At 39.4% G+C, this 27,145-nt stretch overlaps 2 protein-coding genes across 2 annotated transcripts in view; one reads left to right on the forward strand and one right to left on the reverse strand.

Moving 5' to 3' along the window:
• The window catches only part of LOC307117103 (uncharacterized protein), a gene marked incomplete at both ends in the record, with an annotated part of 204,966 nt that overhangs the window by 161,941 nt on the left and 15,880 nt on the right, over window positions 1-27,145 (forward strand).
• LOC307135575 (uncharacterized protein) lies at window positions 10,539-22,266 on the reverse strand (the record flags this gene model as incomplete). The annotated part of the gene is made up of 2 exons (XM_079832150.1): window positions 10,539-12,125; window positions 22,161-22,266. 2 exons carry the CDS (start codon window positions 22,264-22,266, stop codon window positions 11,290-11,292), a joined length of 942 nt encoding a protein of 313 aa, XP_079688276.1. The 3' UTR covers window positions 10,539-11,289.

The following is a 27,145-nucleotide window of genomic DNA, read 5'->3' on the forward strand; positions in this document are numbered from 1 at the left end:
ACTCCACTTTTTTAGAAAATAGGCTCATTTTACAAGTCCCCTAGAGTTAAATAGCTGAGTTTTACCTTTTTTGAATCCATTCAGCCGATCTTTGTATCTGGCGGTAGCACTTTTAGCATAGCTTAGCATACATCATTGATTCTGATCAGTCCATTAGCATCTCATTCAAAAAATGACCAAAGACACTTTCAATATTTTTCCTATTTAAAACTTGACTCTTCTACAGTTACATCGTGTGCTAAGACCAACTGAAAATGAAAGTTGTGATTTTCTACACCTATATGGCTAGGAACTACTTTCTCATTCCTGCGTAATAGTCGCGGATCTTCGCGGCCGTACCATGGCTGCAGCGGCGCAATGATATTACAGCGCCTGAAAGTAGCCCAGCTAGGGAACTTTCAATGTGACCGGCACTAAGTTCGTGTAGTTGCAGAGAAAGTTTCAGGCTTGCAGCCGACAAATTGTGTTGTGGATTTAGCTGTGTGATTAGCCATGGTTCTGTGTGTTGTAAAGGGCTGTGATAGTAAGTCGAAGGTGTATAGAGACAGAGCGTATTTAGGCCACGCCCACACCGGGGGGGGGGGGGGGGGGGGCAATCCAACGCCATCCATTGACTTTGCATTGCGTGAGGCTGCATCCTTGTCATTTCGGACTTATAACAAAAAACAGAACAATGTCTAAGAGCTGATATGTGACAAAGTGTACAGCAAACAAGCTAAACAACACAGAAATAAGTTTTTATAAGCTGTCGGCCCAAAAAAACGAGCATTTAAGGAGACAAAAGTGGATAAAGGCAGTAAAACGTGACGCTTCAGCAGGAAGAATGGGTAGATTTTGGGATCCTGACACTCGGTATGTCTCAGTATACCTATGTGTGCAGTAAATATGTTGTCACTGTTAAGTCAAATATCCAAATGTCAGTTTTATATATTATATTTACTGTCGCTGATTACGTTCCCCTTTAGTGTGTGTACTTCTCAGTGTAATTCACATTATGACGCGTTTCGCTCTGTCTCTATACTACCACCATGTTTCACAGAATACCAACGAATCATTGGGCCGCTGCAGCCATGGTACGGCCGCGAAGATCCGCGACTATTACGCAGGAATGAGAAAGTAGTTCCTAGCCATATAGGTGTAGAAAATCGCAACTTTTCATTTTCAGTTGGTCTTAGCACACTATGTAACTGTAGAAGAGTCAAGTTTTAAATAGGAAAAATATTGAAATTGTCTTTGGTCATTTTTTGAATGAGATGCTAATGGTCTGATCTGAATCAATGATGTATGCTAAGCTATGCTAAAAGTGCTACCGCCAGATACAAAGATCGGCTGAATGGATTCAAAAACGGTAAAACTCAGCTATTTAACTCTAAGGGACTTGTAAAATGAGCCTATTTTCAAAAAAAGTGGAGTGTTCCTTTAAACATATGCATGTTTGTGAGCTTTCATTGACCTCTCCCATTTCTCCCACTTTTTTCCTGTACAGCTACCAGCAGAGCAGAGAATTACACCCAACCATTGGCCAGAAGGGAGGCGGAGACTATGAATTGTGAGTATTTGAAAACACAGGACATGTGAGTTATAAAGTTGATAATGATATGCATGCGGCAGCAGACAATTAAAACGTCAATTTGATACCAGTTAGACTTAAACATATGCATGTTTGGGAGCTTTCATTGTAGGGCTGCAACTAACGATTATTTTAATAAACGATTAATCTGTCGATTATTTCTTCGATTAATGGATGAATGGGATTAAAAAACATTCATTTACAATCCTTTATTCAAGAAAAGAACTGACAGTTCAAATTCACAGTGCAAAAAATCTTCAGAAAGTGCACAGGTTGCTACAATAAATCTACAAATCTTGTTTTTTTTTTTTATAAAGAAAAATACTAATCAGAAAACTTAACAGGATGTTAAAACTTGTTCTCTACACTACACTCAGACGCACACACTCACAAACAAAATTAATGGGTTTAGTCAAATTGTAATGCATTAAGAATTTCTCTAAAATGTCCAAACCCATTATAAACTCCTGGAGAATACATCTACTGTATTAACCTGTTAATATGAATGATATTAAAGTTTAAACATGCAATACAGACACAGATTTAACTGCTGTGACATATAAACAAATATTATCTTACAATTAAATAAAACTACTCCTCCTAAAGAAGAACTTATTTTCAATCAATGATATGCATTCTTTATAACAACTTGCATACAACATTCCTTATAGATTAAATATGGATTAAATAATGCATGTATAATAAATATAATGAATCCTTATTAAAACTAAAGAGGTGATTTTCTCTGTCTTTTGTTGTTTGTTTAATATTAAGAGCACAAATGTTAGCAGGTTAATGGACTGCTGTCACTTTAAGACCGAATGCTGACCGAGAATGACAATAGATATTAGTCATAGTTTTTGTCATTCAAAGCTGGTTTTGATTTTCGTCTCGTTTTTGTCTGTGAAAAATGTTGTTGATAAAAATACTGACAAATTATTCGTCAACGAAATTAATATAGCATCAGATTGAAAAATGAATGGGCCAAAAAAGGCAAGTGAATAAAAACGTGTCTTTAGTCTTGCAAACTATACCACCCCTGCTTTACTGCTGTTATTAACAAGCTAACGCTAACATGTCATGCTTGTCAAGCTGGATAACGAGTAAACAAGCACCAGAAGAGCTACTGGAGGGACGGCACGCTCCTCACTTCCAAACGGAACAAAAGTGGAATTTTGTAGTGACATGCTGCCTTCACTTGCTATCGGAAATATGATGATTCCGACTTCTGAAGTCGTGATTACGAGCGCATTGCATTCAAGTTTCAAAATGTGAGGGCGTTCATGTGCAATGTTTACCTAGGAAACTCGTATTTACAATAATTCCGAGAGCACGTGAAGGCAGCATAACGTTCCCCTGCTGTTGAACTCCCTTCCTCCTCATCAAGGACTCCAAGATGTTTTGGTTTTAGGTGCTGAATCACCACCGTGGTGCTCCCATGCCATGTCGCGTCACTTTTGCTGCAATTAACACTTTTTCGATTTATTAATGGCGCTTTTCGACTGGTACGGCTCGGTTTGCTTTTCCGCTGGGTGGTACGACGGGTACAGCACGGCTCGCCCGCTTCCACTCTGCTTTGCGCTCAACCGTGCTTTCTTTATACTCAAACATCTCCGTCTTATTGACGGGCATAATAGTCGCGCGACACAACGTATCGATAATGAAATTCGTTGCCAACACTTTTGATAATAGATTTTTATCGATTCGTTGTTGCAGCCCTATTTCATTGACCTCTCCCATTTCTCCCACTTTTTTCCTGTACAGCTACCAGCAGAGCAGAGAATTACTCCCAACCATTGGCCAGAAAGGAGGCGGAGACTATGAATTGTGAGTATTTGAAAACACAGGACATGTGAGTTATAAAGTTGATATGCATGCGGCAGCAGACAATTAAAACGTCAATTTGATACCAGTTAGACTTAAACATATGCATGTTTGTGAGCTTTCATTGACCTCTCCCATTTCTCCCACTTTTTTCCTGTACAGCTACCAGCAGAGCAGAGAATTACACCCAACCATTGGCCAGAAGGGAGGCGGAGACTATGAATTGTGAGTATTTGAAAACACAGGACATGTGAGTTATAAAGTTGATAATGATATGCATGCGGCAGCAGACAATTAAAACGTCAATTTGATACCAGTTAGACTTAAACATATGCATGTTTGTGAGCTTTCATTGACCTAGGGCTGTACCAGAATATTCAAATATTCGTTCGGTGGGTTGGGATTTGATTTTCAAATTTGGGATCTGAATATTGTTAGTTTTTTTCTCCCTTCCGCACACCTGGCATCCCCCTCGAAACGGTTCTTATTCGCGCTTGAATATGTTTATACAATGCTCTTTATTTTTATTTTTTTTACAATTAATAATTATCTTAGCCTAAGTGTTCCCTGCAAGGCTGCAACTGAGTATTCTTTCTCTGTCTAGAGCGCACAACTGCATGAGCTTATGCCTGAGCTTGCATTTTGGGTTAAGCTGCGTTCGTTTGACATTGTGGAAAATAGAATACTAGAATCAAAATGTATTATCCTTTTTACCCGTTAGGGATGTGACGGTGAGAAAATGTTCCCTCACCATCACATTACAGTGCTGCACTGTGCAGCTGTGAAAGAATGAAAGTGCGGCCATGCACATTTTAGTTTCGGTTTTGAATTAGTGCTAATTCGGCTGCGGGTTGCTTAAATGGTGGGTTCATTAGATTATTATTCTTAATGAAAAACACAACAACAAAACAGCACAATGACAAACTCACTTAAATAGGCGCTTTTACATTACGTTTTGAAACCAAATCTTCTGCAATCATCTTGTCATTCAGCTCCTCACTTTCGTGATGAATGAAATCTGACTCTCGTTCGGCTCACGCTGCATGTTCAGTTTTTAAAGGGTTAGTTCACCCAAAAATGAAAATTCTGTCATTAATTACTCACCCTCATGTCGTTCGACACCCGTAAGACCTCCGTTCATATTCGGAACACAAATGAAGATATTTTAGTTGAAAGTTGATGGCTGAGAAAGGCTTCAGATAGGCCTCCATTGGCATTCAGTACATTTACACTCCCAAGACCCATAAAAGGCACTTAAAACGTTGTTACAAAGTCCATCTCCCCACAGTGACTGTACAATAATTTTACGATGCGACGACAATAGTTTTTGTGCGAAAAAAAAAATCAAAATAGCACCTTTATCCAACTTGTTCTTGTCTTCCGTGTGTGCCTCCACGACGCATGCGCGAGAATATGACGCAGATCCGGCGTTCGGACACATGACCCAGAAGCAATTTGTTTACAAGCAGAGGCAGACGCGCGTGTCTAAGCTGTTGAATTCTACATTGATCGTGCTTTAGGTCTCGGCGTAGTTCTCAAAATCGGTCTAAAGTGTGCATTTCATGGATTCCCAAACGCTGGATCAGCGTCATATTCTCGCGCATGCGTCGTGGAGGCACACACGGAAGACAAGAACAAGTTGGATAAAGGTGTTATTTTGATTTTTTTTTTTTTTGCGCACAAAAACTATTGTCGTCGCATCGTAAAATTATTGTCGTGTCACTGTGGTGAGATGGACTTTGTAACGACGTTTTAAGTGCCTTTTATGGGTCTTGTGAGTGTGAATGAACTGAATGCCAATGGAGGCCTATCTGAAGCCTTTCTCAGCATCAGCTTTACACTAAAATATCTTCATTTGTGTCTGAAGATGAACGGAGGTCTGACGGGTGTCGAACGACTTGAGGGTGAGTAATTAATGACAGAATTTTCATTTTTGGGTGAACTAACCCTTTAATTCTCTAACTGAACTAAATTATTTTTTACTACTATAAATATATCAAAACGACGGTGGGCAAGTGATCTAACCAGTTTAATGCCTGAACACCGGTAACACCAACTATCACAGCAAGCCTATTACCCGTTATTATCAATCTAAAGGAATCTATATATATATATTTAATAGGAAAAAAAGGGTTTGACCAAATTGTAATGCCTCTGTAGTGTATACTCTGTCTGCAGTACATATATGCAGTGCGTGTTGCAGTATGTATGCGATGCGCTGTTGTGCTTTCACATATGCCGCGTTTGCAGTTCGTAACATTTATTCATTATTTTTTATTTCAAATCCACTGAACATGGCTTGTCATCATTGCAATTCTCTTGTATACACTCTTTCATAGATGTCATGTTTAAACGCACTACATATTAACGTTTTATTGAATTCCTTTATATTTATATAGCCTAGTACTTTAGATTTATTTTAGATGCTATCGCACTTTTAACATGTTCAAACTAATATCTTACCTGATGTGTTGTTCCCCTCTTTAGCATCATCCCACACTGATTTCAGTGAAGGTAGGTACTGAAACTTTTGTTTACATTTTACTATTCATACTTTTATAGTGATGTGCACTTTTTTATTCTTTTTTGTTTTTTGTTTTCTAGCTTGGATACACAAAATTCTTGCTAACCAAGAAATTATCATAGAACAGATGTGCACATTAGTTAAACTGGTCTACGACCTCAAAAAATTATCAACTACAGACGACAGCCCAACGTTAGATTCAAACTGTTTTCCATTTTCGAGTTTCCAACAACTGCAAGTTATTGAGCTGCAGCAGGAGGACTACAAGAGAGCTGTGGTAAGATTTCATGTTTCAGTAGAAAACTCATCCATTTATCCATGTCAGTGTTTTCATCTTTTGCTCATTGTGAATGGTACCAGAAGTTAAAACCAGGGGCGGTATGAAGGCAATTTAAAAAAATAAGTCATTTATGTTGTAGCGCAAAACGTTCAAGTATGAAATGAACTGAAATACAAATTAATAAAAACTCTATTTTTAAAAATTAAAATAAAACTAAACAAAATTACTAAAACTCTTTTACTAAAATATTATTTAAAATGAAAGAAGAATTAAATTGAAATATTATAAAATATTAACACAAACTGTTAAATCTGTTACAGTATGTTTTATATACATATATATACATATACATAAAAACATTGTCAATGCTGGCAAATGAACATGGTATAAGTGGGATAATCAATGGCTAGGTGTGCATTAAATGATTTTACTGTGCAATAGGGCTGGGTATTGACACAAATTTCACAATTACATTCGATTTCGATTCGCACGCTTTCAATTTCTATTCAATATCGATTATTTTGGATATGTATGAGGTATAACACATGAGAATTTTCTCAAGGAAAACTAATTTCTGAACTAATGTTGTAAACTATGGGAGTCAGTTGATACTACATTAGCCTAATAATATTGAAGGTAAAAATTAACAGATTTGTATACAAACACTTAAATGACACTAAATTATGTTTTTTTAAAAAGAAAATAATAATAAAGTTATAATATTAACTTTACAATTACATAATCATAATTCTACTCCAATTAGTTTTTTGAAATGTAAACATTTAAATGGTGGCTGCATAAAAACGTGCCAGATTTATTCATACATACATTAAATATTGAAGAACATTGACAATGAATATCCTATGTAATATGGTGCATATAATTAGCTAAATGCTCCTCTCTAGAGTTAATTTTTCTAGCTGACTAGCTAACGTGTTTATGGACACTGGATATGGTTTTTCTGAGGTAAATGTGACCTTACATGACATTGTTTACAAGCCGTTTTACTGACGTCTTTCTGCGGTTGAAACACTGATTGAGTGATTCTATGTGACATGATATGGATTTCAGTAAGTTGTCCTGTATCTTTAAACACACTTTCAGAAGCTTATTCATGTTTATTTCGCGCTGTTACTGGTATTAATGCGGAAGAGAAGATCCGTTCATGTGCATTCCACGCTGCCGGTTCTTTTGAGCTGAGCTGCGGCAGAGCGATCTCGCACCACAGCACCAAAACGGTATTTCTGTTTTTGAATTTTGTAAAAAATAGACGTCATTTGAAATCTGAGACTGTTTCATATCAATAGTAATAAAGCACAAAGATGATTGCGATTTAATGGGAGGCGTGCTACAATGTTTATTTCATTCATTTACTGAAAACAGGATGACTAATTGGGATTTAAGAATCGATATTGTTTTGTAAAAGTGAGAATCGATTAAAATCAATATTTTTTACCCAGCCCTACTGTGCAACATGAAAGCAAGTAACCGCCCAATGCTAAGTGGGGCATTAAATCTATAAATGCACAGCTAGCCATTGATTATCCCTTACATAATGATATTACACCCCTGGTTTACTCTAATTGATTTGCTGAAATCAAAATGTGGATGGTAAAATAAATAATTCCAAAAGAACTTAATTATTTTTAGAGGAAAAAGACAGAAAAAAGTTGTTTTATGTTCCACTCTATGATTTGACACTTGTTTATTCATTTTTGCATGAATTCATTTTTACAGATAAACACCTTAGCCTTGAGGGGAGGCACGACAGTCAAGGAAAGTGTTTGGCGGATCCTCAGTTTTCTTCTTACAAATGACATGGCCCGTCAGATAAATTGGAGGGGGATTAATGGAAAGGCTGCATTCAAAGATGCCTCTTTAAAAACTGTAATTAATGGTAAGGCTTTCTAAAAATAACTACTGGTCTGTACCCATTATTTATTCATGTTTGTCCTAAAAATGTTAGCTTTATAATAAGTAACAATAACACTATAATAATGAAATAATACTTACTGTTGGTCATATATGTGTCATTGCAGCTGCAGTGAGAAGAAACCGTCTTACTGCTACAGCCACTGACCAGGAAATCGAACAGTGGATTAAAAGATGGCTGCAGCTTGCCGCAGACAGGGATGGAGGCCGTCGGGCAAGAGAAAAAAAATAAGTGTCTTTTACTGGTTCTGACACACTCTCGCTCCTTGACTTTGTCCCTATTTAGACCTTGGTCTCCTGTTTCCTTTGACCCCTGCCTGTTTAACGGACTCCCCTTTTGCCCAGTTAATTAGTTCTCAAACTGGATCACTTCATGTTCAACAATGAATTAAATGCAGTGACAATAGTTAAATATATATATATATATATATATATATATATATATATATATATATATATATATATATATATATATATATATATTTAAGTGTTTGTGTGTATGGAATTCAGTATGTTTCTTGCAAGTATTTATCTTTTTTTCCCCTTAATATTGTTTTTTATATTTATAAATATGTATATGTATTTATCTATGTTTGATATTTGATAAAGCAATTTAGACTATATAAAATGTGTGAGGTATTTTGAGTATTTTCTTTATTATAGGAAAATTAGATGTGGGCCACATCTGGCCCAGATGTCAGTCACTGTCTCAAACATCTGGCCCAGATGTGGGCCATACCATTTCTGAGATGTGGCCCACATCTGGTCCGGTTGTGGCCCATATAATTTCTGAGATGTGGCCCACATCTGGTCCGGCTGTGGCTGACTTCTAGCAGCCACACTCAGGCTGAGTCATCGCCGTCATTCCATGCGGTATGTGGGCCAGAAGAATGTGGAACGTGTGGGCCACAACTGGGCCAGATGTCATTTGCTATCTGGGTATAGCCTAATCATGAGCGATTGAGTCTCTTATGTGTTGTTTTCAATTCATACTGGCAGCCAGAGGGCGCTCTGTGCACATGTAGTCCATATATGGTACAGACAGACGAAGAAGATACCATGTGCCATAATAAAAGTCCATAATAAAAGCTTCCTGAGATCGCGAAACATACATTTGAAGACTAATAAACACTCAATCACGAAGATGTATGGTTTGTCTTCAAGCCACTTAGTCTTCAAATGCTCATCCTTGGGCAGATGAAAAAAGCACTTCAGAACACAGCGTCTCGTCTCCATGATGTTTTCTAGTTTTCACTGGCGTCTTGGAGCGCAATAAGTGGGCGTATCGTATTCAAATAACTTGACAAGTTGACGTCATCTAGTCAGAGAAAAAGCTTCGGTCTTCTAACGATTCTTAAAAATGACTCAGAGTCGACTCTTACTTTTGAAAGAAAATAACTATATATACGGTGCACTGTCATATTTCAAGCTATGCAGGATGTTTTTGTTCACTTAGATCTATGTTACACACTACATGAAAGGTAAATTTCAAAATTCCATGATAGGTGCTCTTTAATTCTCATGTGGACTGTAAGGCTTCCTTGTTGGTAAAAACTCTTTCCACACACAGTGCAGGTGTACGGCTTCTCTCCAGTGTGAACTCTATATATGGACTGCAAAGCTTCCTTGTTTGTTACAACTCTTTCCAGACTGTTGGCATGTGAAGACTTCTCTCCAGTGTGAACTCCCATGTGTTTTTTAACCCTCTGAGCACTGGGCTCTTTTCTGGGCCCTGGAGGTGTTTTGACATGCCCTGATATTTGAGCTAATTTCTGTTACTTGTAACATTTTCATGGCTAAAGTCTGAGTACACTGTATTAACTGCTACTGTAATATGTGAGCAGCATGTGTAAAAGTTTGTAGTTTCAAGAAAATTACGTTTATGCGTGGTTTGTGGAAAGAAAGAACATTAAGTCGCTGTTATATGGCTATAAAACACATACTGAATATTTGTTCACAAGCCTTTTAATAACTGGATCATGTGGGCTAGAATTTTTGCTTCAAGACGATGTAAAAATCACTCTGGCCACTCAATCACATAAAATAATATACTGATCTAAAATTGAATTTGTAAGACATGTTTTGTGTCAGGAAGGCTTATGCGGGGAGGGCGTGAATGTCATGAATATTGATGTATCTCACATCTGAGAAAGACAAAGACCCCTCCCCTAATCCTAATGGCCCTATATCAGCTGAATGACTGTGAGCGAACTATAACAAAGAATCTGAAGAGATTAAAAGAACGGCTTTTTGAATTGTTTGCATTTATTTACAACACAACATAATCCAAACATAAACCACAAAGGACATAAAGTGGGACAAAAGTAAGGGACAATAGTGGTTCTTTATAAGGGGCACTCAAAGTGTATGTTATTTCAGTGTCTGCAGTTGAGTGTGTGTATAAAAGGCTCTCAGATATAAACATTTGATTCGCTCAACCTATTAATGCACAATTTAATTCTAAAAATAATTTTAATATCCTAGAAATGAATGTCAGTTGTAACACTCAAACCAACTAAAGCTTTTGTCGCATTATACACTACTGTTCAAAAGTTTGGGGACAGTAAGAATTTGTTTAAAATTAATTATTTAATTAATAATTAATATTTTTTAAGAAATTAAGTTTTGTTCTGCAACAATGCAGCAAACAAAGCAAAAAAAAAACAAAGATAGTAAAGACATTTTAATGTTATAAAAGCTTTCTATTTCAGATTAATGCTGTTTTTTAAACGTTCTATTCATCAAAGAATCCTGAAAATAAATTACAACTGTTTTCAACATGGATCTCCCATTACAGTATCACAGTTGTATATCATGACTTGTTTGCAATATAATCTACAAATGCATACACAAACAAATGTTCCTTCCATGTTTAAAGATGAGCTTAGCAATCAATAAACAGGACAAGGGTGGACATTTAGGCCCAACATACGGGACGTCCAGGCTAATACAGGACAGCTGGCAACCCTACTTTTATATCATGCTGTGTTTAATATTATAGAGCATAAAATATCCTTGTGTCGTACGTGTATCTTTATTTAGCATTGAAAGGTTGCTTTGTTTCTCATGTGGACTTTAAGGTTTCCTTTATGTCTGAAACCCTTTCCACACTGATGGCAGGGGAAAAGGCTCTCTCCAGTGTGAATTATCATGTGAACATTAAGGCTTCTCTCCAGTGTGAACTCTCATGTGGACTGTAAGGTTTCCTTGTTGGTTAAAACTCTTTCCACACTGTTGGCAGGTGAAAGGCTTCTCTCCAGTGTGAACTCTCATGTGGACTTTAAGGTTTCGTTTATGTCTGAAACTCGTTCCACACTGTTGGCAGGTGAAAGGCTTCTCTCCAGTGTGAATTCTCATGTGGATGTGAAGATCTCCTTTATTTCTGAAACTCGTTCCACACTGTTGGCAGGTGTAAGGCTTCTCTCCAGTGTGAATTCTCATGTGACTGTCAAGATTTCCTTTATGTCTGAAACTCGTTCCACACTGTTGGCAGGTGTAAGGCTTCTCTCCAGTGTGAACTCTCATGTGACTGTCAAGATTTCCTTTAAGTCTGAAACTCTTTCCACACTGTTGGCAGCTGTAAGGCTTCTCTCCAGTGTGAAATCTCATGTGGACTTTAAGATCTCCTTTCCTTCTGCAACTCTTTCCACACTGTTGGCAGGTGTAAGGCTTCTCTCCAGTGTGAATTCTCATGTGACTGTCAAGATTTCCTTTACGTCTGAAACTCTTTCCACACTGTTGGCAGGTGTAAGGCTTCTCTCCAGTGTGAATTATCATGTGGACTTTAAGATCTCCTTTACTTCTGCAACTCTTTCCACACTGTTGGCAGGTGAAATAACTTTTAGTTCCTGTCTTTTGAGTTCTTTTTTGTGAGGAAGTCTTTTTAGCCTGTGTCGATCTTTCTCCGGTCATGAAATCATGATGTTTATCATAATGGTCTTTCTCTTCTTCCCTTTCATCAAGTTCATGACTTGCCTTTTTCAATGACTTGAGATCTAGGGCAAAAAACATACATGAAACAATTTAGACATTTAAAGCTTCAATAGCAGAGTATAGGGTAGTATGATATATAACCTATAATATCCTATGAATCAGGGGGTGGGCAGCTTTGGTTCTGGAGGGCCACTGTTTTGCAGGGTTAAGTTTTAAATGAAAGACGCCTGCCTTTAATTTTCAAGCAGTCCTGAAGACTTAGGGTTAAATTTGTGGGTTGGGTTGAAAGTATGGAGTAGTGCTGGGCAGTTTGACCAAAAATCATGTTTGTGTTTTTGTTTTTGATTTTGACGGTTTCACGGTATATCACATTTTTTATATAACCTAACAATTTAGAATATTTATTTATTATAAATATTATTATAAAATTAATAATATTACATACATTGCACAGTAAAGCAAATCTATTATTAATTTAAAGGTAGACAGAGTTTTTATTTTGCCGGCTTGCAATGAAGACCTTTGAGTTTGTGTGTTTTAACAAATGGTATATTATTTATTTATTTAATCAAAGTATGCTCTAATAATTTACAATAGTAATATATTTGTTCGTTCATGTTATACCAAACTTTTATTTTGATGGGTTGTCTTGAAGACCTGTGAGTTCCTGTTTATACGAAATGACAAATGTTTACATTTACATTTATGCATTTGGCAGACGCTTTTATCCAAAGCGACTTACAGTGCCCTTATTACAGGGACAATCCCCCTGGAGCAACATGGAGTAAAGTGCCTTGCTCAAGGACACACTGGTGGTGACCGCTGGGATCGAACTGGGATCGAACCATCAACCTTCTGCATATCAGTTCCATGGTTTAACCCACTGGACCACCATCTCACATACAAATGTTGATAGTTGTATCAAATTAAACGTTGAAATGTTCATTAAGAGACTGCGACACTACAGATGAAGTTCATGTGCTCTCGTATAGCAGATGCTGAACAAACAGTACGTGTAGTAGTAGACGAAACCGCGGCGCTCGCTCATTCATACAGACACGGCAAAACAAACCGACTTCAGATTTCAACAGCAGTCTTTTTGAGCTTTAACCCCCTCGAGTTGTTTTCTTATCAGTGCCAAAGAGACTCAAATTATTTTTATCATTCAGGCAAGTGTTATACATCATTATAATCTGTTATGTTTCTTTTTATTTGTGTACAGTCACAATAATAACTAAAATGTTTTGCTTTTTGCAAAACAAAGAAAACACATGATGTGCGATCTGCAGCCTCTCTGTCAAAGACGTTCATTCACATAAGTATTCACTAAGCTAGAGGTCCTTTTCTGAAGACTGTCTCATAAACATGAGATATATGTCTAAAGAAACACTGAAATGTCGTGTTTTAAACAATGTAAACCAAATCGAAAACAAATATTCTGTTTATGTAATCTGTTTGAAAAGCGATACATGTTGGTCACCCGCGATCCACTTCATTATCCGCTAATGCGACTGTGGCGGAGGGGGCGTGGTTTCGCGAGGTCTGCAGCGGGAGAGAGAGGGCGGAACCGAGCGGTGAGTAAGTAGGTCAAGTGCAGATCACAAACACCTGTGTCTCATTGCAGTAATTGGCGTGGAGAGACCGCATAAAAGCCGCTCCGGGACGAGAGAGAGGGAGAGAGAGACACGCACGACTGGGACTCGAGGGACGACTGCACGCAGAGAGGAACTGCCCAAACCGACGAGTGATACGAAAAAAAGAGAGTTTATATTCAAGTTTATGTTGTGCGATGTGCTCACTGTTTGTTTATTGAGCAACAAGAATAAAAGCGAGTACTCACGAGTCCCAGTACGCCGACCCCGTCTTCTTCCTTCCTACACCCACACGAACGAACTTTACTACACTGGTGCCGAAACCCGGGAAGGGAGAAGATCGCCGCCGCCATGCAGACCCCGCCAAAGACGCCGCTTGCGGACCTCGTCACCTCGCTCGCCGGTCTTCACCAGGAGCAACACCAAAACCTGCTGGTGGTGAGGGAGGAGCAACAGAAGCACTTCGAGGCTCTCCTTCACGCCCAGCATGAAGACCGGGAGCTGTTCCGGAGCTGGATTGGCCGGGAGATTCGGGCCGTCCCCCCTCACACCACCGACTCGGCCGCCGCCCTGCACCTCTCGAAGATGGGCCCGGAGGATGATCCGGAGGCATTCCTTGACCTCTTCGAGAGGTCCGCCGAGTCCCGGGGATGGCCCAAGGCGGACTGGCCGATGCGGCTCCTGCCGCTGTTGTCTGGGGAGGCGCAGGTAGCCGCCCACCAGCTGCCAGTCCAGAATCTCCTGGCCTACGACGATCTCAAGCACGCGATTTTACAGCGGGTTGGCCGGAGCCCAGAACAACATCGGCAGCGGTTCCGCACCCTGACCCTGGATGACTCCGGCCGACCCTTCGCCTATGCGCACCAGCTCCTGGACTCCTGCCGCAAGTGGCTGATGGCCGACGGAAGCGACGTCGAGGTCATTATCGATCGTGTGGTACTGGAGCAGTTCGTCGCGCCCAGTGCCACCGCCCGATGTGGCTGAGCAAGGCCATCCAGTTGGCGGAGGATCAGATGGTGGAGTGCCACGGGGTCGGCGAACCCCTTCCATCTGCTTCTCTCTCTCTACCCTCTTCTTCCCCCGCCCCCTCTGTCTCCAAGCCTGTCCCCTTCCCTAGGTCCCGCGGCGGCTTGACACCCAGGCCAGCCCCACGATGGAGGATAGGCGGAGCCAGTGACGCACCTGCACCTCCCCGGCAGGCGCCGAGGGGAGGCGCTGTGCTGCCGGATCCTTACCTGTCTTCCTCCGCCCCCGCGCTCTCTCCACGCCAACCTGCTGACCTACTTCCGGCCACTAGGGCAGCGGGAAGGTCTGGGCCAGCTTGTTGGCGCTGCGGGGATCCGGGCCATTTTATTGACCGCTGTCCGGTCATGGAGGTCGGAACGCTGGTCCAGGTCCCCGACGCTCCGGAAGCCGCCCTCGATCAAGCTGGACTGTACCTTATACCTATGAGTATCAAGGGGGGTACTTATCAGGCCTTGGTGGATTCCGGTTGTAACCAGACCTCTATTCACCAAAGCCTGATTCAGCCTATGGCATTGGGTAACAGCCGTGTGGTTACGGTGAGGTGTGTGCACGGGGAAGTGGTGAACTATCCGTTGGTGCCCGTCTCTATTCAGTTTAGGGGGCAAACGCATAGTGTGGAGGTTGCAGTTAACCCGCACCTCCGGCATCCGCTAATTCTGGGAACCAATTGGCCAGCATTTAACAATTTATTGGGACATTTATGTGCGGATGCTTCTTGGGGAAAATGCTCGGAAAGGAAGTTGGCGGTTGCTCAGATGGGCGAGGCGGAACCGGGACCTCTGGCGGCGGTTTCAGGGGAAACGAGCGAGCTGGAGACACCGGTGCTCACAGACCGCGATGACTTTCCTCTGGAACAGTCCCAAGATGACACGCTCAAAAATGCGTTTAGTCAGGTCCGTTCCATCGACGGCCACCTCCTCCATCCTGGACAACCACTCTCCTTTCCGTATTTTGCGATTATAAAAGATAGGTTGTATCGGGTGACCCAAGACACCCAGTCAAAGCAGGATACAACCCAGTTATTAATTCCTAAAAGCAGCCAGGAAATGCTTTTCCAGGCGGCTCATTCTAACCCGATGGCCGGGCATTTAGGGCAGGCAGCTACATTAAACCGTCTCATGGCCCGGTTCTTCTGGCCGGGCATTCACGAGAATGTACGCAAGCGGTGTGCGTCGTGTCATGAATGTCAGTTGGTGAATCCACTGGCCACCCCAAAAGAACCATTGTGCCTACTTCCACTGATGCAGGTCCCCTTCGAACTAATTGGTATGGACCTCATCGGGCCATTAGAACGGTCAGCACGGGGGCATCGCTTTGCATTAGTCCTAGTGGATTATGCAACGCGATACCCGGAAGCAGTTCCGCTCCACACTATTTCGGCGAAAAGTGTCGCGAGCGCGCTGTTTTCTTTAATCTCCCGGGTGGGAATCCCGATCAAGGCACGGCGTTCATGTCACGGACGGTCCGCAAACTTTATGAGTTGTTGGGCATTAAATCCGTTCGCTCCAGCGTCTATCACCCACAAACAGACGGGCTGGTGGAACGTTTTATTCGCACGTTGAAAACCATGATTCGGAAGTTCGTTCACGAGGACGCCAAAAATTGGGATAAGTGGCTAGAACCTCTGTTGTTTGCTGTTCGCGAGGTCCCGCAAGCCTCCACGGGGTTTTCCCCCTTCGAGCTTCTCTATAGGCGCCAGCCTCGGGGGGTGCTGGATGTCCTTAGGGAGACTTGGGAGGACGGACCGTCAGCGAGTAAAAATGAAATTCAGTATGTCCTGGACCTGAGAACAAAGCTCCACACTTTGGGACGGCTATCAATGGAGAATTTGTTACAGGCTCAGGACAGACAAAAACAGCTGTACAACAGAGGGGCTAGGTTACGTCAATTTGCACCGGGAGATAAAGTGCTTGTGTTATTCCCTACCTCTAGCTCTAAATTGCTCGTAAAGTGGCAAGGGCCCTTTGAGGTCACACGGCGAGTTGGGGACCTCAACTATGAGGTTGTGCGTTCAGATAGGGACGGGGCACGTCAAATATACCACCTCAACCTGCTAAAAAAGTGGTCAGAGGTGGAGTCAGTGATGTTGGCGACGGTGGTGAGCGGAGAGGAGGATCTCGGGCCAGAGGCGGTGCAAAAATCCCAATCTCTCGCTCTGGCCCCGGGGGGGGGGGGGGGGGAAGGGGGGGGGGTGATCACCTCTCGCCGTCCCAACTCACTGACGTAAAGACATTACAGGCCGAGTTTGCCGACGTGTTTTCGCCCCTACCTGGTCGCACTGACCTCATTCAGCACCACGTTGAGACTGAGCAGGGCGTGGTGGTTCGCAGTCGGCCCTACCGGTTACCTGAACACAAGAAAAAAGTAGTTCAGTCTGAATTAGAGGATAAAACAAGAATAAAAGCAAGTACTCACGAGTCCCAGTACGCCGACCCCGTCTTCTTCCTTCCTACACCCACACGAAAGAACTTTACTACAGCGACCACGCCCACGGATTGCGCGCTCTATTGAGATTCAAATACTGACGATCCCCGCATCAACGCCCACACATCAACTCATACAAACACATCTAGTGAAGCGCTGTAACGTTATTTCAGCTACATTGTTTTGAGACACGTCGTGTTATAATTCACCTCATGAAAAGCTGTTCATTTCTTAAAGCAACGGATTCAGGGCTGATTGTAAGGTAGGCTTTATTCTGTTAGCATCTGTGAATATTAAACGCACAAAGACCGTTTAAATATGAATCCTGTTGCAACCTAAGATGTCATACACGCTAGACTGTTTAGACAAGATTTATTTGGCCTGTTTTGGACAGATTATAATGTGTTTATTGTAAAAGAGCCTAGTGTCACATCAATAAAGCTTTTATTCGCAAATGTCTGCTCAGATGCTGTAAATATAGTACCAGTCAAACGTATTTTTCTTCATATTGATGTTTAAATATTGTAGTCTAATGTTATTTTTTAAATGTAATATCAAAGTTTGTTTTATTGAGTCAAATATTGAGTTTTGTTTTGTAGAAAGTAATTTTTTTTGTTTTGTAGAAAGTGAATTGCTTTCTTTACAGTGAATTTTGTTTTGTATAAATTGTATCTTAATTTTATTTATTTATTATTACATTTTTTAGCATTTATTATTAATTTTTTTTGTACAAAAAAAAGAAGAAAAATGCTCTTCTTAGTAATTTGTGTCTTGTTTCTAGTCTAAATATTTAAAGGGTTACTTCAGTGATTTATCATTAAGCTTTGTATTTAAACTGGGTCATTTATGCAGTAGAAATGTGAAATTATTTTTGAATTTGGCGCCTTCTAGACTGAGAAAAGACAGAAAATGTATTTTTGTCTCATGTGGATGAAAGACAACAACTACCAGAATGCACTGCTTCGCTGCCCTACGAGGCCACTTTTTCCAGAATGGCTATACAGCTGAATAAAATTATGCTGCATTATTTTCCTGTTTAACACTGTAAAGCTGCTTTGAAACAATCTACATTGTTAAAAGCGCTATATAAATAAAGTTGACTTGACTTGACTTGAAGGTCACGGCACAGACGCAGCAGTGTCAGATTTCATTCCTCACGAAGAGCTGAGGTAACGTTAAGCGCCAGTCTGGCACGTTTTCAGATCACATATGGAAGCTAAACTATCACAGGAATTCATTGAAAAGTTGAAACACTCACTTTGCTCTGCATTGCTCCGTTATTATGATTGTCCGTGCGGCCGTCTGTGTCTATATTCTGTGCGTGAGATCTCTCCCCTATGGGCGGGTTGATAACATGCGGAACAGCTCCATCTAGTGGCTCTGGTATTTTAGCCTCTGGCCAAAAAATCCTCCGATTTCGAAATGACGATATTTGCGTCATCTGAGGATTTTTTTTCCAGAAATAAAATGCATAATTCTCTCGTCTCAGGAGGATATGAGGAGGGAAAGTACCATAATTTGAATATACTACCGGGTTTCTACTGATACAAAACCTAATGCTAAATCACTGAAGTTCCCCTTTAAACATTCTTAAATGAAGATGCATTTACTAGATAAGTATTTATATAATATACATAATATAAAATATATGTCCTTTGTCCTGCTGCTCTCAGTCACATAGGTACCTGAAGCTCATTCCTTATACAGCTCCTTATGCAGGCTATTATGTTATTTTGTCCTCTCAGGTGTGATTCCAGCATTATTCATTAGCTACCACGTAGGCTTGCTACGATAGTCGGTGTTGCCGGTGTTACCGGTGTCCAGACTCCACACCGGTTACATCACTTGCCCACCGTGGCACCGCCCACCGTCTTTTTGATTTTTTTTTTATAGTAATAAAATAATTTAGTTCAGTTAGAGAACAGACAATACAAATAAAAACTGAACGTGTCTGCTTAATAAAGCAGGATCCGACCGTGAGTCTCGGCAGCGGCAGGAGTCATTCATCAGATTTAAGAGTGAGGAGCTGACGGAGATGATCGCGGAAGATTTGGTTTCAAAGCGAAATGTAAAAGCGCCTATTTAAGGGAGTTTGTCATTTGTTTTGTTGTTGTGTTTTTCATTAAAAATAATAGGCTAATGAACCCACAATTCAAGCAACCCGCAGCCGAATTGGCGCTAATTAAAAACCGAAAGTAAAATGTGCACGGCCGCACAGAGCGCGCATTGTTTACTTTCGCCTGGCTCCCGCAGTGCGAGCCTCCGCGCTACGCTGCTGCGCGGATTAATTTTTGCCGCGCGCACCCTCGCGCTCGTGCGGGCGCATCGAGTATAAACGAGGCTTTACGGACGAACTAACAGTGTGCATTCATGGCGTGCATCTCAATCATAGACTGATCAATGCTTGATCAGTGCCCTGACTACTGAACTAGGGAACTGATTGAGACGCGCCCATGGCCTCACAGAGCGCGCATTTACAGACGAGCGGTCATTCACGGTGTGTGCGCACTGGCGCGTTTTCAGTTCAGAGCGGTCGCGTGCATGTTACTTTCGGTTAGATAGAATTAGTGATTTAAAAGCCTCCGCCGGTAATACCGGTATTACCGGTGTTGTCACACATCAATTAACCGGTGGGAAAATTTCCTCACCGTCACATCCCTACTACCACGCCTCGTCGCGTACAGGCTTTGTGAAGAAAAACTGTCTTACAAATTTTAAATCAGTGTATTGTTTTATGTGAATGAGTAGGCTCAATGATTCTCACATCAGTTTGAAGCAAAAACTCTAGGCAAATACACCCATTAGTCTTGTGGACACATATATTTTGTGTGTTTTGAGGCCTTAATTTTAAAAACCATACATAAACATTTTTCTCTCAAAAATACAAGCATGTACATACATGTTGCTCACATTAATGTGTTTAGAAGCAACTGAAAAAAAAAAAAAAACACAAAAAAAGAGCATGTCAAAACTTCTAAAGGGCCCCAAAACAGCTCAGACTCCTAGGGGTTAAAGGGGTCATGAATTATTAGCTCAACTTTCCCTTGACCTTTTGATATATAAAAGGCCTCCCTGTGACATCAGAGTGCAGTGAAACGCCACCTCAACAGAAGACGAATGCCTAATTCTGTAGGCCCACCCACTGACTCGAAATGTAGGCCTGCCCGATGGGCTTCTTAAATAGTGAAATTACAGTCCTTTCTTGATGTGCATTGTTCATTCTCTTGACTTATTTGAAGAAAAAATACAATCGAGGAAGTTTTGAACATGCTAATTTGTCTGCAGTGAAGTTTGTGTGTGTGTGTGTGTGTGTGTGTGTGTGTGTGTGTGTGTGTGTGTGTGTGTGTGTGTGTGTGTGTGTGTGTGTGTGTGTGTGTGTGTGTGTGTTAGTGATGCGGTTCGCGGTTATATCCACCAATCGGGCGGGCCAATAAAAAATAACATTCCAATAAATTGCGGGTGGATGAGAGATAAATCATTGTGTTTTTTTGATAAAGATATTTTGTTAACACTGGGCGAATCATTCAGTTTGCCGTTTCTCCACACGTTTTCAAAACAATTCCAGATGTACTGATTGGGGAGCCAAAGCTCATTATAATATGCAAAACTGTAATCCAATCATAGCTGTGGGCATTTACTTCCAGGTCTTCAATGCAGCACGCCCATCAAAACCAAGCGTTCCAGGAGAGAGGCTCAAAACCAGGGCAGAAAATAGCCTTTTACTTATTCATTATGATGTTTTTGAATGTAAAAACTACACAAACGTCATAAATTGACCAGTTCAGGGCCCTTTAATATAAATAATAATAAAGATAAATCATATCAAATACCAACAGATTAAAAAAAAAAAAAAAAACCTGACAGCCTCATTTTAGGGGTGTAACGATTCACACACTTTTCTTGATGCATCGATTGATGAATTGTGAATTGTTGATTTCAGTCATTAATCGATCAAAAATGTTTAGAATCAAATTAATTGTGATTCAATAGTGATTCAGTGCTTTAAAATAAACATTAGCTTATACTGCATGTGTGAATTAATGGAGACTTTGTGCCGTCATCCGTGCCCTCACAGCTCTCCTTCACAGACACACTGCACTCTTTACCACCTTTCACTGTATTGAGCTTGCGCTCCATCCGTAGCTCTCAACTTATGTTCATTATCTGTAGTCATTTGTTGTCTCCATCTGCTTGTTTGATTGTAATAATAAGCAGGCTGACTGTTACTTTGTCAATTAATTGTACTATTGTACTACTTTGTGAAGCGACCTTGGGTTCTTGAAAGGCGCTAAAAAAAACATTTGTAATATTATTATTATTAAACTAAATGAAAGGATGAAGATTGGTGTGCAAACGGTAGCTCAGGTAGGTCAAAATACATGAGGAGAAGTGTTAGGATAATACAACATCAGCAATCACAGACATACGCATTCGGACGGGAATAGATTGCTCAAGAGGACCACTGAATTTGCTGAAAAACAGTAGATAACTTACCCTGGAGGTTGAGTGAGAAAACACAGACTTGGCAGATTTGGATGGGATTAAAATCACAAAGTACGAATTTCTCCAGTGTCCTCCTGGAAAACTAGTAAAGTCCGAATATGGACATTGTTTTGTCTAAATATGCACATCATTAATATATATATTTTCTAAAACATATTTATAAAAGCTACTTAAATGTCCTAATTAAACTAAGGCCAAATCCTGGCTTAGTTTAAACCCCGTCTGTGAAACCAGGCCATAATATTATTAGTAACTGTACTAATCAATGCAAAACAATAGTAATTTTATGATAAAAATCCCCCCCTCACCCCTCAGCGCTACTGTAGAGGTTAGTGGCAGCAGTCCTACTGCCCTGAATTATTTATTGCTTGATTTAATGTTTATTCACTGCTATTTATGTTCAGGGATGTTAAAATGTTTAGAGCTAGTAGATATTGGGCTTAATGTTACACAAAATAATTGTTCTGTTTAGGCTACTTCAGGATTAAGTCGCTGTATGATTATACTTCTGTGGGTCAAATGAGTGAGTTCAGCTTTGAGAATGAAACCAACCTGTTTGTTCCTCAGTTTCTTCAATCTTCACGTCTTCACTCTCCTCTTTCTCTGTTTGTTCCTCAGTTTCTTCATGTTTCACTCTCAATGTTTTCTCAATCTTCATGTCTTCACTCTCCTCTTTCTCTGTTTGTTCTTCAGTTTCTTCATGTTTCACTCTCAATGTTTCTTCAATCTTCACGTCTTCTCTCTCCTCTTTCTCTGTTTGTTCCTCAGTTTCTTCATGTTTCACTCTCAATGTTTTCTCAATCTTCATGTCTTCACTCTCCTCTTTCTCTGTTTGTTTCTCAGTTTCTTCATCTTTCACTCTCAATGTTTCTTCAATCTTCACGTCTTCTCTCTCCTCTTTAATAAACGCCATCATTATAATAGTATGTCACGTGGATCTCAGTCACTCCACCCAAAGTTTATCTTTGGGTTTGTCCTGTTTAAGATGAGAATAATTAACAGAAAGGAAAATAAATGTGTCTCAATCAGTTCAGTCACTGGTAAGAGAGTCAGAGAGAGAGTTAATGGATTACAGATACAGATTAGTATACTGTATAGACACACCATGGCATTTATGATCTACATTTCATATTTAATTAATTAAATATGAGCAGTTTAGCAGTTTGTTAAAGTTGTCATGACACATGTTAGTGTTTATGTTCTCGTTCATTTACACTGTTTGAGCAACACGAGTCATGAATCGAATCACTGAATCATTTTGCAAAGTATTTGATTCAATTGATTCGGAGATTCGAAAAGTGTCAGTTTCTCCATCATTACTCACCAGAGACTGAACTCGTGTTTATGATGAACTGATTCACGATAGAGGGAGAGAAATGAGACAAAGCTTTTCTGTTACTGGTGTGAATGAGACTTACTCACACAAAATATCCTTCATTGAAGTTAGTTAAAGCTTTACAACGTTGCATTCAATAGTGAATAATCTATTTTCACATTGCTTGTAAAAAAAATGTTAATCATTGAACGGTTTCTATAGATTTAAACAGATTAAATTCTTAAAACAAACCTTTCATCAGCCGAATCCCAACAGATGCAGGAGCGCGGTGCAGCCTTATGACGTCACATCACCGCACCAAAATAAAAGTCCCGTTCACACTCAGCTGTCTACAATCACAGAAGTGCAGAGAAATGTCTGTCTGTTTAATATTTTTTTACCAGATAATATATATTAAACTTAAAACAGTGACAGATGTGATTAAAAAAAAAATATGTTAAAAGAGTGTATGAGTTAATAAAGCAAAGTTCATACATGTGTCTGAATTTAAACACATGAGAGTCAGTGTTTTGACAATATTATTAAAAATGTGGACAAATAATAATGGTCCAAATACAAAATGTAATATTTCACAGAATTGTAATGAAATCAAAAGTCAAGTCTTCAATGTCAAGGGTAATTTACTGTATTAAGCAGATTTTTGGATGATTAAATCATAAGTAGGGCTGTACAATGAATCAGATATTGATACGGACTAGTGTCTGTGAATATTAAAGCTCATAAAGACTTAAAGTCAATGAAATCTGAAGTCTGTGTTGTGCCGTGTCTGTGTGTGTGAGCGCTGCAGTTTCAAATTTGTAAACCAATATAACAAAAAAAAGAGAATATCAGCAAATACTTTTTATATAGAATAGTGTTGTCACGATACCAAAATTATGACTTCAAGATATTTGCAACAATCACATTATTATCAATCATGTTAACACTAACCACTATTCTGAACAGGTTGGGATGACCGAAATCTTATATCATATGAGTAATTTAATATTTTTTAATGTAATATTATAATTACAATATAGATATTTAATTTTATTTTATCTTTGTTTTTTTAAATAAGTACAAACGAAATGTAAAGTACAATCAATATGACAAAAACAGTGCTTTATTTTCAGCTACAGTAGCTCTAATTAACAGTAGCATTCAATAAAGAAATTAAATAATCAAATGTAAAAACAAAAATGCACAGTCTGTATAGTCACTCTGTAAATTAACCATACACGGATTCTTAATAAATATATTAAAGTTATTCAGTCAAACATGGGGTGATTTTCTATTTTCTTTTGTTGTTTGATTGACATTAATCACACAGAATATTAGGTCTGGCCCTTTAAAGGGATAGTTCACGCAAAAATGAAAATTCTGTCTTCATTTACTCACCCTCACATTGTTCCAAACCTGTATGAGTTTGACTACCATAGTTAGGGTGACCATATTTTTATTACCGATAACCACGACTCTCGGCCTGGCAATGAGATACTCAAATGATACTCGAAGTTTACTCAAAGATGCCTTATTCATTTCAACACATTTAAAGTATGCCCCCTCTGTATGGATAGAAAATTGTTATACATAATACCCCATAATAACATAATAACAAAGAGTAAATAATCACAATTAATTTATTCACCAGAAAAAAATACGAAATTTAATATAAAACACTACATAAGTATGACAGCACAATTTCATTGTCAATACTTATAACATTAATTACAAGTTTAAAAAAATACATCATAACACAATTAATTATAAGTTAAAATCACCATATTATAACATGCACAAATAAAATAAATAAAATTCAGTTAAATTCATTGTGTTGAAAACCCGCGCGCTGCAGGAGTCTTTAAAAGACCGCGCACGGCCAGTCCACGTCAGTGCGCAGCAATCTTCCACCGCTCCCAGACAGCCAGAGGAGGCGCTATTGTTCCCCTGCTGTATTTTAAAGGTGAGACATAAGATATAAATGTATTATTGATGTATTTGAAACACTGTGTAGAAACGTTTTACATTATATACAAATTTTTTTTTAAATACATTAAATATTAAGACATTTCCAATGCCTTTTCCACTTCCTGACAGGAAAGTTCATTTTCTGAGGTAAAATTTTACTACACAAGACATTTATTTCATGTAATTGATTTATAAATTGAAAGTTGTTGATTAAAATTTCCTGTGCAGTAAAGATTTACCTCAGAAAAAAAATTTCTGTCAGGATTTGAAAAGTTTACAGAATTGCTCCCTGACAGGATATTTTTTTCTGACAACAAAGTGTTTTATTAGACACTTTAGTTTACCTTAGAAGACAATAAAAATATTAATCAAAGCGAGCTCACACACAGAAAAAAAAGCTGTGCAAAGCTTTTTTAATATGAAGTAAAATAAATTACAAGTTAAAATATTTATTACACTAAATAAAAAAGGCTAAAGTTGAGTTCATTTTCTGAGGTAAAACTTTACTTCATTAACATTTTTATCATTGACTTTCAATAAATAAATCTAAACTATAAATAAAACAACATGAATAAATAAATTCCTGTGAAATATGAAGTAAAACAAAGATAATTACACAAATTAAATGACAATATAAAGAAAACAAAAAAGATATTATGCAATAAAGTACAGTAATAGAAATATAGTAATAGCAAATGAGTAATAATATGTTATAAGTAGACTATATATACAGGTCATGTATATGATATTTTCATGTTTTAGAAAGTCATTGAAAATATTATGACAGTTATGACCATACCCTTTTTGTTTTGTATTATTCTTAGGATGGCAACCCCCTACAGTCAACAAGCACCGCTAAAGGTCAAGTGTGTGGGTTGCCGCAGGAGCCAAAAGGCTTTACATTTCGTCATCAACGACAATATAATTGATGTTGGAGCCTACAAGGTGACCACACTGTCAGCCCTTACTGATGGACAGACGTGGTACACCTCAATAAAAAATGGAAGTGACCCGGAGTTTGAAGAGGGTGGGTCGTACATCATCAAAAATTTCACCCTCTCAAAACAATATGGCCGGCAGTGTATTTTCTTAAACCAGTCAAGCAGGAAATTTAAAACCTCCCCAGTGGCCATAACCGAGGAGGCAGAGAGAGCTGCTAAAGAGGTCCTCTATCCTCCTTCCCCATTTGTAACCGGGGAAGAACAGGAGATCTTCCAAAGCCCTGGGTACCTGATATTGAGAAAGTGAGTGAATTTAAAAGCACAATTGAATATCTAGTACATTATCCTGGTTTACTTAACCTAGGTAAATGTAAGCTATTATACTTCTCAATCACAGTCCTAGAGTACCCTAACACTCTTATTTGCGATACACATTTAGGTGAATTAACCTTGATTGGGAATACATAGAAAATATTCAGTGTTGGGGATACCTGGACCAGGACTGAGAAACTCTCATCTGTGACACTGGGCTGTTATTTTCCAGCTGCAAGTGGCCAGGATGACTTGGGCCCAGTATCCCCTCCTGGACCTTTCTTTGAGGTCTGGAACAAAACTTCTGGAGGTGACTTTATGGAGAGAAGAGGCGTTGATGGACCTGTACGTCGGGGATAAGGTGGAGGTCAGCCACCTAAGGGCAAAAATTCGGCCTAATGGAGGAGGCAAATTTGACGACTGTCAAGGTAAACAAATATAAATTTCAAAGGTTATCAAAGACAAGTAAACAGTCATTAATAAAAATGCAAGCATTGAAATCTTGTGAATCGTAATCGATACATTTTTACTGTTTATAATAATCTAATTGTAACACTAACCTTAACCCTAAGTGTGGATGTTTTTTATTTATTTTTTCGCCAGATCGTAGAGCGCCAGATCCTTGAAGCAGTGCTGACAGTCATTGGAGTGTCCGAGGATGATAATATGCTCATCATGTTGGACAGTGAACTGGAAGACTATGCTGTACCAAGCCATTTTTACCATGGCAGTATAAAGCAGCTGCCAATTACAATAAAAGTCCAGCATATCCATCATCGTGTGCTGAAACTTGAGGCCATGGATACAACTGAGGCCGCAAAATCCCTTGATACAGCCGAGGATGCAGAATCCGTGGACCTTATCGAGGCTGCAGAAGTCGCAGAATCCCTGGATGCTGAAAACACTAAGGCTTAAAATGTGTTTGTCATCATCATTGACTTTTATTTTGATTAGGTTTTGTTTTCTTAAGTTCTGATTGTTTTCTATTTCTAAATGTTCCA

The sequence above is a fragment of the Gobio gobio genome (genome assembly GCF_949357685.1).
Source record: "Gobio gobio genome assembly, chromosome: 1".
Classification (NCBI taxonomy): domain Eukaryota; kingdom Metazoa; phylum Chordata; class Actinopteri; order Cypriniformes; family Gobionidae; genus Gobio; species Gobio gobio.